Here is a 13,473-nt window from a genome sequence, read left to right as displayed (position 1 = left end):
GGTGGTGGCCGGGAAGGTGATAACACAACAAAGCTTGCATTGCAGCAGAGAGCCCAACTATGTTTCCAAAAGGGATTGAAAGAAATAAATAGATACAGTAAAAAAATTTGTGTGATGTTCTTTAGCTCGACATCCGCCTTTCGCTTGCTTTTGGATCAATGTTACTTGATCGCCTTGTGGTGTTGACGCCAATTTTGACCCGCATACATGTTTCTCTTGCCAGCCTCAGCTACCGTCTTAATTTTGATAGAACATGCCAAGTGTTTTTACATCTTTTATGTGCAATATTTGATACCTTGGTTGTGATCTTTATGAGTAAAACATCAAATTACACTACATGTCGTCATAGCTATAGGTGCATCACGTCACTGATTGCTTACGTTGTGCTTACGCAAAAAACACGGCGAATTGCCTGGGAATTTGTGCAATTGAGAAAAGGGCCCCATGAGACTGCTATGGAGCGCATGCTGAAACGGCACAAGGCTACACTCAAAGAACAGGCTTGCAGTGATGATGCTTGCACATAATGAAAAGGTGTACATGGACGTCGTTTAGTGGCTTCAGTAAGTTCCTGGTCCTCACACAGCGTGCAATACATGGATGGCCCCTCCCCTGAACCACGTTTGCACCTTTGTGTTCAGAAGGTGCGGCGACTAATTCTCAGGTCCCCCATAACCCTTGAAGAGATACGTGAACAGCCTCATCGACAGGCAGCATGCATGATACGTGAGCATGTAGTAAAGTGCAGCAAACACACGAGTCCGCAACAACTTTCAGTATCACTTTATTCAGCTAACACTCCTTTACAGCCAAAATACTGCACTTATGCACTCGCCGGTTAGACAGCTTCACAGTGGTTACTGATTTCTAAAAGCCAGCTCTACACAAGTGCAGTGTCACGCAGTAGCAGCATTAATATTATCGTACCATTCAACTTTAGTTCTTTTCTTCTGCACCTGGCAAGACAAAAAATACGCGTCTTTGTAACTCAACTCAAAAAACCACATTAGAACACGCACGTTTGTGAGCTCTAAACGGTGCACGGACCACCAGGCTCTTACATGGTCTCACGAAGTCCAAATCTGAGCTATTATATTTTTGTACAGACATCCCATACAAGTATCCACAGTTTTTGTTTCTACGCTAGTACAAAAGGAAAAGCTGCGTAGCCCTTTGCTGCACAAACCTCGCCCCTCTCCTCTCTCGCGCACGCACTGGATTGAACAACGCTCCGTGTGCTTCAATGACCCAAACGGTTGATGCACCTTGGGAAGTGTTCATTGCACACAGTCCACACCGCATGTAAACAATAATCTTCAGAGGTGGCTCGGCGATGCCCTGCCCCACCACACGTGCACACGCACACATCACGACTGCACGCACTGCACCGAGTGCTGAGTGTCCATGTCGTCGTCATCGTCGCTGTTGTCACTGTCGGTGCTGCTGTCGCCGCCGCCACTTCTGTCACCACGCGCCTTAAAGGTTCAAAAAGAAAACGTTACAACGCTGAAAGAGAAATGGCAGGCACAAGCGTGTAACTACTCGATCATCAGCCGGCACCACACCACAACTAGAGTGAACTAGAAGTATAGAGTGGTTCAAACGGGCCCCAAAATATCAGGCAAAAAAGGGGTCGAACCGTTTAGGGGCGCTGCGAACGTTACACCTCCATCCTAGCTTAGCTGGTACAGTACTGGGCTCCTACACAATAGACCCGGGTTCCAATCGCGGTGAAGCCATGCTATTTTTTTAAAATAATACCTCATTATGCATGCAAAAGCGCCTGAACTGCAGCGTATCCTGTTGCTGCGCACTAAATTATTGAGTTGGTTTGTGTTGTGCGTTGTTAGTGGAGGAGCAGCCATTTAAAACAACCAACACATAAAACCATTGGCGCAGCCGTACGCATTGCGTCTCAGTTATTGCCATAAAGAGAGAGAGAGAGAAAAAAAAAAGAGAAGAACTGCAAGGAAGACATGCAGCATGAAGGAAACATCCGGTCACAGACTAGGGCAGGCCAATAAAGTTTTATCACCACGAATAAAAGGCTTCAATTGCCAGAGATCCAAGCAATATCGCCCACTTCTGCTGTTACATCTAATGTGATAAAAGCTGCAGCTAAAAAATGAACAAAACAATTCTGGTAATTGTTCATCACTGCTTCAAAGAACTCTGTGTGTGGAATATTTTAGAATGTAAATAATGTAATTACATTAAATGAAACCGGTCTTGTTACGCCGTAACGTTTGCATGTATTGTGCTTTAGCGCGGTGTCATGAACTCGTCTGCGAGCTGTTGTATGTGCTTCTTTCACTAACGCGCAGACAACATTAGCTCTCGGCAACAAAAAAAGAAAAGAAAATGCACAATTATTGTTTGTGTGACCAAATTGTTTAATATCAAGAGCTAATTGCACCAGAATTCGCTAAGTGAATGACAAAGGATTACCTCAGTTGTACTCGGTGATGATCATCTGCTTAGTATGCACAGCTGCGCAAGCCGTGCCCGCGGCCATTTGTGCATTCTGCTGTCATTTACCACCTTTGCAACTGACCGACTGACATCTAAGGCAAGAAGCAATTGTCATTGTAACTCTAGATAAAAGGAAGTGCCGTTGTTGAGGGTTCTGATTAGCATGTACGTTGTATAAGTGATCAGCGCCGTTACGTCGAGTAATTTTTCGGCAAGCTTGCACGAATCGAGAATTTTTCTATGCCAAGGTCAGTGGTCCCGGTTAGAAATCGAATGTTTAATTTTATTGTGTTGTCTCCGATCGCATTGTAAAATTTAAGAAGTTTCAGTGAGTATAGAGACGCAGCTGCAGGCACATATACAGGGGTGAGACAGCCCAAAGAGATTTGGGAGCAGTTTTCGGAGCAGCAAAATTTTGATTTTGGAGCAGAAGAACCTTGATTTGGAGCAGTTAGGGTGTGGGCTTAAAAAATCAATTTCAGCAATTTGAAGGGTCAAGTACACATTCCAATTTGTTTTGAATACACAGAACACTGAAACAGCCTTACGTGAAAGAAGTTTTTAAGAGTATCACAAAGTTCTGCACTACCTTTTCCTAACTGGTGATATTGTGTTGCGGCTGTACGCAACACTGACAACAAACAAAACTGCCGTTAACATTATCAAATTTAAGGGCTCTGCAATTGTGGCGTTTTTTTTTACCGTTTCAATTCTAAAATTATTATTTTTTAAATCCCAGGCTGCGTTGCATGGCTACAGTTGAGCAACTTCGAGCTAACAGTCGCATAGCCCAACCAGCCAACCCGTTTCAGTCCCCGGGGCGCACGTTCACCCCATGGTCATTTAAGTTGCGTTACTGTTTAGCCACCTAAATTTTGGCATTAAATTTTACTTCGCATACATCAAGTGTTATTAGTCGCGTGCTATGGCAACCATGCAGTCCTGCATCTATTGGGCGCTGCTTGAACAGGTCGCGCCGCCGCCGCAAAGCCCGCAACTTTCGTGTCGACCGTTCCATCCCCGAAGCTCGCGATCGCGCTTCGAAGCACAGCAACACCTCAACATTTTATAATGTCACAACGAGCCAAAACGTTCACTTCACGAACCCGATGATAGACGCACGTACCGCGTTTCGCACTCAAGGACAAACCACGCCGAAGTCATAGGCCCCACATTTCAATGAACTTTTTTCCGAGCCGCGCAACTTCTCGTAATCTCGCACCGATCCCAAACCATATCCCCGAGTTAAGGTGACTGTTCAGAGCCACAACAGATAGAATGAATAGACTGGAACCCAGCTGATAGCGTAAAATAAACCATGGAAAATATCGGCGATGCGCACTGAGCGCGTGAAGTAGGCAGTAGCAGCCGGATCAGGCGGCGGCCATGTTTGTAGCCACAACGATGCCCAATCAGGAAGGCTGTTTCAGCGAACCCGGACGGAAAGCCAATCTCGTTTTAGAAGCTATCGTTTGCTTAATTTCAGTCTTTCTATTTGCGCCACTACTGTGTTTGTGATTGACCGACAATAAATGCGGTGATAGGGATGCGGGAGGCTTTCGTCCCCGCTGGAACTGACATGAGAATCAAAATCCGTGCCTTTCGGACTGTTTTGGAGCAGTTTGGCGCAATTTTCGCAATTTTCATGCTTCTGGAGCAGCTTGGCGCAGCAAAATGGAATTGTATCAAAAAGGCGCAATATGCGCAGCTGTCTCACCCCTGCATATAGCAACCATGGCAGATATCTTTTCACAGAAACGGTGTCATCATTAAATTCTGTTTTACCTAAATGTATACCGGCACCTTCATTTGTAAGCGCTGTGCCCGAATTCAGCTTTGTTAAAACTTTAAAGAGGGCATAAAGTTTGGCTACACAACACTATACATGGCCACTTAATCAAGGCGCACACAAAAAGGTTGTGTTTCGTGTATTTTGTATAGATGGGAAGAGAACAGAAAGGCCAGTTCTTGATTTGCATATGGGGTTAGTTTTATGCTATCTTTTTTCTGCAGTAATATAATAAAAGGCACTGGCTATGTTACATCTCTAAAAGCTTAACCAACTAAAAAAGAAAAAAAGACTTCCTCGGAAGGGGATTTGAACCCAGGTCTTTCACATAGGAGCCAAATACCGAATCCGTTGCGCCACCATGACGGGGTAACGCTCGCAACGGCCCTAAACGGTTTGACCCCTTTTTTTTGCCTCACTTTTAATACATGGGCCTATGGGGCGTTTGAACCACTCTATCTTCTAGCAATTGTTATTCCTATTATATGCAATCTGTTCGCGATTATTCACGGGCTCCTTCATAAGCTATGCAACTCCCACAAGTGTTTTTAAGAGACAACCATGGAACATACAGAAACCGTTTAAATTGAGGTGTCAAAACAAAGGGAGCTCAAGTGGTTCAAATCGGACATAGGCAGCTTCATTTTGTTCTAGTAGATGAATACCCGGTCCAACTAAGCCAAATAGCATATAGTACTTCAACATGGTAAAAAAGTCGTTTCACCAACTAGGTCGAGCTTCTGGATTGAATAGCATATAGTAGGCCGAGGTAGTGGGCCAAGTTGGACTTAGCCAAATAAACCTGAAAAACTGGTTATTATACATACTAGGTGCCATGAGGCACGCTACCTTCGCAATTATGAGACGTCTGCTTATGCAAAATGTTAAATTTTAAACATAGGAAGGAATGTCTAGGACAAGATCAAAGTTTTTATTTTGTGTCTATTTGCTGGTTGATTGCAGCAAAAGAGAGCAGAAATTATTACTGTTCAGTCCACATGCATGTTACAGTAGAACCCCGTTGATACGTTCTCAGTCCATACGATTTCCCGGTTACTATGCTCTCAATTGTGAACATAAAAATTCCCTGTACTAGTACGTTTCTTACCGGATAGTACGTTTTCCTGGATTTTATGTTTCACCCTCGTGTTTTTTTTTTTACACATATCAACAAGGTTCTACTGTATTCATTTTAAAACTATGTGCACAACATTTACTGTTCTTCCCCCCCGTCTCTCACGGAAACATACCGTATTTATACGATTGTACGTCGACTCGAATGTAGGTCGACCCCCCAAAATTGCACCTCAAAAAAAAAAAAAAAAAAAAAAAAAAAAAAAAAAAAAAAAAAAAGCGAACGTTGTTTAGAAAATTGTATCACAAAGAGCTCTTCCATCCTACACGGCGGATCATGCTCCCACAGGAGCCGTGCGCTCGCGGCATGCACGGTAGATGTTAAAAAAGAAAAGCTTTTGCATAAGCACCCGGAATAACCATGCGCTGTAGGTTGAGTGGGAAGAACACATTCGCTGCGGGGTGACAACCATCGAAGCAACCGGCAGCGGCCACTGCCGCGCGATACCAAAACAAACAACAGGGCGGCTGACAGAAGCGGCCGCGCACGATTTACTTTTGAGCGACTAACCTCCCACCATCGCATTCGGATGTGTACTGAACAATGTACTATATTTGTGGCTACGCTAGCGCCGCGCATTGAATCAATGGATTCGCTAATACTTTAGAGGTGAATAAAACGCTTCTTTACGCGTCTTTGCACGCGATTCGTGCGTGTCGGCGTTGCCCGGGCGATTTTTTCACGCCCGTGTCGACGATTCCGCGCACGCGGCAGGTTCTGCTTCTAAGTTCTACTGGTTCTACCTTGGTATGACGCATGACAAGCGCGGCAGTGGGAGAAGCCTGAACACTTGCGGCACTTTGAAAGTGCTTGGGACAGCCGGCTAGCGCCGCCGGAGATGTTTAGGCACCACGGTGGCGGATATTTGATTGGCGCTTTCCCTAGCGGCAACACATTATAAGCTCCTTTCCTGCACAACCGTCTTCTATTGTGCCTTCAGTGATATCTTAAAGAGCGGTTAGCTACGCGCACCTCTCCGCGGCTGGTGACGCCGCCATGTTGACGCGGTGACGCGGCTGTGTTGTGCGCGGCACGTTTTCGCAAGCAGAAAACGCCTCATGCGGTTCACACTTTAGACCATAACCATGGAAACGAGAGTGCAAAGCTGTCCCCACCTCGCAGCACCTCCAATTTCTCGTTTCTCTTTCCGTTACTAACGGTAGACGGTTCGATTTCTATTCGAAGTCGACCCCCCAACATTGGATTGTCAAATTTGAAAAAAAAGGGTCGACCTACAATCGTGTAAATACGGTATTTGTCCAGGAATTACACTTTCCAGGGGTGCGGCCTTCATTAAACAAATTATTAAATCAAACAAGTAGACTCATTCAGAATGTAGCCTCTTGCCAATCCGCAGTGCAACACGCTTGCGGCCCGCCTGGGAAGGGAAAAGCCAATGTTTCATACTGCCTGTAGGCTGCACAGAGTGAATCATTAGGAGGTAAGGGAGGGATTTATGAGATTGATGGCACGTTAATTGAAAACAGACTCAGCTGTGTGTATAAAGCTGCACAAATGTCTGTGTAAATAAACAGTTGCATACAACTTTCCAGCAGGTCTTCTTACATGCCTGTGTTTTAGTGTGTTGCACCCTCGTTTTGTAGAGCTATAAACCTATTGAATCAGCAACAAGTCTTACTAAACCATAACTTGCTGCATTTCAAGACAAAAGATGCTTTATAAAAAAAAAAAAAAAATTAAAGCCTAAAGCCGTTCCACTCAATGTGAAAGCTGTCGGAAGTGCAGAGCAGTGATGCGCCATAATGGGCTGTAGCGCCATTATCTGCTCACTGCTACCACTTAACGTATTTCAAATTTCCCGCTTTTGTAGTGCTCGCGCGCCCCTGCCTGAAACAGCGCCAGCGGCAGTTCTGTTGTTTTTGCGCTTGCTTTTCCTCCCGCACATGCTGGCATTGCACTGCCACTTTTTTTCGCTTAATCGTAAAAACCAACCCAACAAGCGTTCCTAACTAGATGAATGCGGGCGCTGGCGGTTAATTACATATGTTTTGCCTCAAATGTACCTGCAGCTTTCTTTGCGCTAAACAACGGGGAAACGTAGGACAAGCGGCAGCGGTTCACGAGTTTCGAACGCTTACGACTGTATAAACCGCTTGGCTTTCGAAACCACTGGGTTACGCCGCGACGACAGCCGCTACAACGGAATGCTGTGTGGCTCTACTTGGGTCCAAGCGAGTGAGCTATGACGACACGGCGAGCCCCTAAAGTGCTCTGCACTTAAAAACACACACTTCCACAGAAAACAGCAGCTCCTGCAAAAGCACGGCCATGCAGTTTGTTCAGAAGCACCCCTTTTGCACGTGCAACAGACTGCGATCCCAACTGGATATGCGACGCAGTAGAGCAGCAACACCTGACGCCGACGCCTACAAGCCCAACAAACGGACTCACCCGATTCTGAGCCGAGCGGTGCAGCTGCTGCATGAGGTACCACAGCATCTGGCTGTCGATGGCCTCGTGGCCCTCACGTTTCCTCTCCTCCTCCCGCTCTTTCATGTTCTTGCACACCCGCTGCGGTTCGCGAGCAAAAGGGCAGTGCAGAATGGTCACACATACAGTCAGGGGCCATAAATGCAGACCTACTTGTCGTGAACAAGAATAGATGAGTTGCAAGGTTCGGAAACGCGAGAGAGTAGATGCAAGCAGCACAGAGGAGACCAGTCATGTGATCACTAGATGTGGTCGCAAACACAGTGTTGCGTCGACACACTTGAGGTGAGAATGTGCCACAAGGTTCAACACACGGTTGATACACAAAGCCTTGCAATACCAGCATCAAGTGATGCAGCCGACACACTATGGGGACAGAGGTGTTCAGTCCTATTATCGGGGCACCTGGAGAATGTTCTCACCGATTTGAGGTCTGACATGTCGGGAGGGTTCTCGCAGGAAGGCACCCATATCTTGACGTCTTCATCCAGCCCACTCGTGGCAAGGATCGGGCAGCTGGGGTGGGGCTCCAAACAGTTCACCTAGAAGAAAGGCGAGCAGCTCAGTCTCTGCCTGCAGACACGGCCCACCCCCCAGCACAGTGAAACCTTAAGCCTGTACATTTACAGAGACAACTTTGCTCTGATACCAGACAAACTGTCAGCGGTGATTGGCACCCACGCTACGGAGTTCCCTTCATGCTGGACCAATCCAGGCGATCTTGATTATGGGTGAGGCTTCTTAATACGCCCTAAATATTCAAAGCCTGAAAACATCTCCGACACGGTACATCTCAACCAACAGCCCAACGCACATCAGAGCAATTTCTTTATTTTCTTCTACCAAACATGCCTCATATAGGCTGACTCCATGTAACACCCGCAGACCTCCTGTACCTTAGCATGGTGGTTTCTGCAATAAAAGCCAGACTTATATGCCCCAATATACGGTAGTGCAGTCAGTAGGACCATAACACTCAACCTTTTCCCATTTCCTTTGTTGTGCAGTTCCGCCACCCCTATGGGCAACAATGCAGAACTTAGCTCTAGTGAATGAAGGAGGCCCTGTACTGAGTACTGCCTCACAATTACAACACATGGCCGTCCAGCAAGTGTCGGACGCCCTCGAGCTTCAACGCCCGAAAGTGTCACCCCCACCCGGGGGTAGGCATGAGTAGGTGACGGAAGCCGAGTGGCCGGCTGACACGACGTGAGGTCGCGTCGCGTTTGCAGGACAAATAAAGATGTTTTCTCTCTCTCTCTCACAATTAGGCAGGGCTCCGGCGGAGATAAAGAGAAGGAAAGCGAACCCCACTCACCACACCCTCCTCGTCTCCGTGCATGGAGTGGATGATGTGCTCGCTCTCCTTGTCCCACAGGTAGATGTAGCCACAGTCACTGCCGCTGATCACGTACTCGCTCCGCAGGCCCATGTAGTTGACGCCCTTCACTGCGAGCGGGCAGGGAGCAGAGACGCACGGGCAGGGTCAGTGTGCACCTAGTCTCTTTTGGCCCGTCAGCCCTCAAACTTCGCACTTTTGCATGGTCTGTACATGCTCGAATTCTCCCTTGTAGGATAAATAAGCACACGCATACTTCACATGGAGTGCAATTCAACAAAAGTGGTAGCAGTTGGCCTTCCCTAAGACAGCCACCTCATGCCCAGAATGTGAGAATGAAGTCTGGCTGAGCAAGCCAGCCAGTAAGCAAGCAACGAGCCCGCCATCATGGTAAGCCTGTAATAATTCTCGGCCAATCCCACAGGGCGTTGAGTGCCATGCATCGGTGCGCTGCAGTTTTGTCTAGGCACTCTTGTGACCTTCAAACCTACATTAGCAGAAAGCCACAGAGAGTCAGAGAGCAGGGGGAGTGGGAGAAAAAATGTCGCTTACCAGTCTGGCTGTTTCGGTGGCCCTTGTATCTGTGCACAAATTCAGCACCATCAGAATGATGAGAGTTGAAAATGTAGATGTCCTCATCATTGTAGGAGGCCAGTATCTCTATGGTGAGAAAGAAAAGGCACAGAACAGACAACGCAAGTGGATGAGGCGTTCAAACCACGCCAAAAAGTACAGGGTGCAGTGATAAATGAGCACCTCTCTTGGCATTAAATATAGACCACAAAATGTGACCCTCTCGCAAACTTTGAGAATGAAGAGAAACGCGGTTCACTCAAAAAATATTTTAAAGGCGCTCATTTATCTTTGAGGTGGCCTGTACATCTACACCACCAAAGAAAGGTCTACAGCACGCAAGCTTGACCTCTAATTTTTCTCAATTACCAACCCCACCTCATATACTTTTTCTGCACTACTCAAAAGCCCCAAACTAGTGCGGTATTTCTTGCCAAGGATTATGGAAATAGTTCTCATTCGAGATGAATCCTCACATTCAAAGCCTGCATACAGTAAGACTTATCAGGGTGACTTGTACACTCCCCGTACACGAAGTCAATTACAGTGCTTGTTTAAAGATTTTAGTATGTGTATTATAAAACTATTTTTACCCCTTCATATCAATTATAAAAATGCTCAGACAAGTTGTAACAAGGCTTTCTTTTTTCTTCTGCTGGCTGACATACAGGCACAATATAAAAATGGTACTTCTAAAAGAATTTTGTGCTTTTTAACATTTCCATACCTGCCAGGTTTGCTGAGATGGATATTAGGGAGATCTGACCGGAGGGGGGGTTGTAGCAACAACAGAATAGGTAACTTTACACACATTTTCTTTATTTACTTACAACATAGCAGGAAACGAACTGGTTCTTCGTCCAAACTACCAACAAGCTACACCACGTAAATGTTCGAAGTGGCTGACGCCTCCTTTTTCAGAAAGTCCTGGAAATAGTACTGCCAAGCGCAATACAAAACAGCAGGAACTGAACTGTTTTGTAGTTTCGTCTAAACTAACAACAAGCTACACCACTGGAGACTTGCTAAATCTTCAGAACGGCCGTGCTCGTGCGTAAATGAAAGCGGTGGCAGCGCTGCGTTTCTATAAACAGTAAACTAGCAATGGGACGAACAGGTTCAACGTCTGCGCATGGCCGACTACGATTTTTAAGCACTTTACTGATAACGATGCCAAATGGTGTCGGTTAAGATTGTCAGGTATACCTCCGGCGCATTGTGGCCAGACTGGGAAAAAGATTTGGCCAAAGACGGGTGCGTTTTCGGGAGATTTTTGTTTCGGTCGTACAATCGTACAAAACCATGGAAATTCGGGAGTCTCCCGGAAAATTCGGGAAACCTGGCAGGTGTGCATTTCCCTTCTTAAACTCTTAAGGGCTTACAACTACCTGAGCTCGTCATGAGCAGTTGCCATTATATTGCTTATGACGAGCTGTGCTTGTCACGGGTATTTAGCAAGGCTACAAGAGGCTTATGACGAGCCCAGCTCGTCAAACGGTGCTTTTCTATTTACAACATAAATGGCAGCACGGGTTCCACCACTGGCGCTTGTATTCAATGAGAGTTTCCACACTAGATAGCGGAACGGGTGGTTTCTTTCCCGCACGGTATACAAGCATGGCCTCATCCATGCGGCATTCTGGTGCGAAAAATCTTTCTTCAGATGATGAAAGCGAGGGTGATGAGGATATCGGCTGTGTGTTTGATTCTTCAAGTAAAGAGGACAGCGATGACGTTTTTATGAACAGCGACTCTGAAGGGGAAGACAGCCGCTATGATACGGTGGAAAGCTCCCGTGAATGGTACCGCATAGACCCCGAGAAGGCTCTCTGCGTAGTGCCGCGCTCTGAATGCTACCACACAGATGGTAGCCTCACCTAGCTTCGGGTGAACCATCGAGGAATAGTGCATTCTCTGCGCGGCAATTGAAACCCAGCCTTTACTTTGTGGAGGTGCAGAAATTTATTTGTGAATATATTTGTTATGCCCCAGGTATAGCGTATATGAAGTGGAGAATGACCAATAAAACTTTATTATATGCCGTAAAATATTTTAAATAATATTTTTTTTGTTTTGAACAAGCTACTGAAGCATATCATCTCATCAAAAAAATTGGCCATTTTAGAAAATAATTCTTTTGTTTAATGAGCCCTTAAGGGGTTAAAAAAAAAAGGTCCTGTTGCTTGAAGCATACTACAACTGCAATGTGACTAAATTACATGCACCACCTCATAAATCTGTGAATGACCAGATAAGAAACAAAACAGCCACTCAACCTGTAATAATAGATAAAAAAGGGGGGAGGGGGAGGGAGAGGAGAGGAGGAGGAGGAGGCAAGGGAAAGCTTTACCAGAGCCATCGTAGTTGTACACCAGGCATGAAACACTAGCTCGGACTTCACAGTTCATCTGCAAAGTATGAAGGGCAGCAAAGAGGGGGGAAACAGAAAAAGGGCTAAAACTGCAAATCCCCCCAATACACACACGCGATTTCGCTATGCATGATGGCAGCCTTCTATGTAAATTTTAACAGCGCGAGTAAAAATAAAGGCAGTGTAGTTGCGCGAACCTGTGTCACTAACAAAAACCTTTCCGGTCTGGACTATTCTATTTATTAATCATGACCTTTCTATTAATTAAAAGCTTGCATGAAGTAACCATATACAGTGGAATCTCGTTAAACAGTACCCGCATAAGCCGCAGTTTCTTTATATACGAGTTAAGACAAATCCCAGTCTCAGTTACCGTTTAACCTGATGCATTTGGATAAACCGTAGTGCCAGTTAGTACGCACTTTCTTAGCGTCCCCATCAGAAACAGTTTAACGAGGTTTCACTGTAGTCAAAAGAACCTTGAAACACAATGTTAACAGAGCAAAAGATCTTGTTTACAGACTGTAGCTACAAGTAAATGATCCGAGTATTGAGTTGATCCTATTTGTGCCTACCACATGCCTGAGCTTCATACCCGATAAGCTTCTAGTCGAGTGCCCAACTCGAAACTTGTGATGAATCTGTTCCCCTTGCCGAGCAGAAATACAATTAAGTGAGTTGGTTTATAGCCTGCAGCATTTTCGTACTAGACTGCATCACTTCAAGAGCTAAACACAGTTTCGGCCAACGTGTCTGCCACATTTCTGGTAATTATCAACCTAACAATACTCAAGTTTCAGTTCAGTTTCAGTTTATTCAGCTATCAGTAGTGAGCTTGGAAGCTTTAGGTTCAGCAAGTTGCATCTAAGAAACAGTCAATGCTCCTCTTGGTAGGCACAACTGTACCAACTGCACTGCTAACCGCAACATGTATTGAACAGCCGTGACTAAGAACTTCAGAACACTGACCAAGTGGTGGGGGCAGAACTTCTTCACCGCGTTCGACTCCTCACTTGTGAACCTCCGATCGTAAACTCTGAAATAAGAAGACAGGCAATCCGCCATTTTTTCCACTCCTCAGGGTAACTAATAAACTGAGGTCCAAATACGAATATGCAACGGAACTAAGAGGACCCCGAAACGGAAGCAGAAAGCAGAGGAAATGCTGAATTCTAGATCAATAACCGGAGTATCACTGCCTCACCTGACATAGTGATCTCGTCCGCCCACAGCAAACTCATTCGAGTTTGTAGGGTTAATAAATATCGTGTACAGGGGCACCTTCTTATCGTTCTCCTTTACCAGGACTAGTCTGCAAAAGAAACAGGGAGAGAAAAAAAAAA

General features: G+C 45.8%; 1 protein-coding gene across 5 annotated transcripts in view; it reads right to left on the bottom strand.

The window, feature by feature from the left end:
• Positions 1–760: 760 nt before the first annotated feature.
• The window catches only part of LOC144178603 (DDB1- and CUL4-associated factor 8), a 31,193-nt gene continuing 18,480 nt past the window's right edge, over positions 761–13,473 (bottom strand). For 4 of the 5 annotated variants that reach the window (XM_077706568.1, XM_077706569.1, XM_077706566.1 and 1 more), the window contains exons 7-14: positions 13,335–13,442; positions 13,100–13,166; positions 12,110–12,167; positions 9,739–9,846; positions 9,166–9,296; positions 8,270–8,389; positions 7,809–7,928; positions 761–1,475 (exon numbers count right to left, since the gene is read on the bottom strand). In XM_077706568.1, the coding sequence (XP_077562694.1) occupies positions 1,368–1,475; positions 7,809–7,928; positions 8,270–8,389; positions 9,166–9,296; positions 9,739–9,846; positions 12,110–12,167; positions 13,100–13,166; positions 13,335–13,442 (820 nt within the window). In that variant the 3' untranslated portion in view covers positions 761–1,367. Of the gene's footprint in view, positions 1,507–7,808; positions 7,929–8,269; positions 8,390–9,165; positions 9,297–9,738; positions 9,847–12,109; positions 12,168–13,099; positions 13,167–13,334; positions 13,443–13,473 lie in introns of all 5 variants that reach the window. The other variant, XM_077706571.1, reaches the window with a different exon arrangement.

This window comes from Haemaphysalis longicornis, unplaced genomic scaffold (assembly GCF_048455015.1).
Source record: "Haemaphysalis longicornis isolate Haplotype H1 unplaced genomic scaffold, Haemaphysalis longicornis Haplotype H1 scaffold_4, whole genome shotgun sequence".
Lineage (NCBI taxonomy): Eukaryota > Metazoa > Arthropoda > Arachnida > Ixodida > Ixodidae > Haemaphysalis > Haemaphysalis longicornis.
This window is presented reverse-complemented; position numbering and strand designations above follow the sequence as displayed.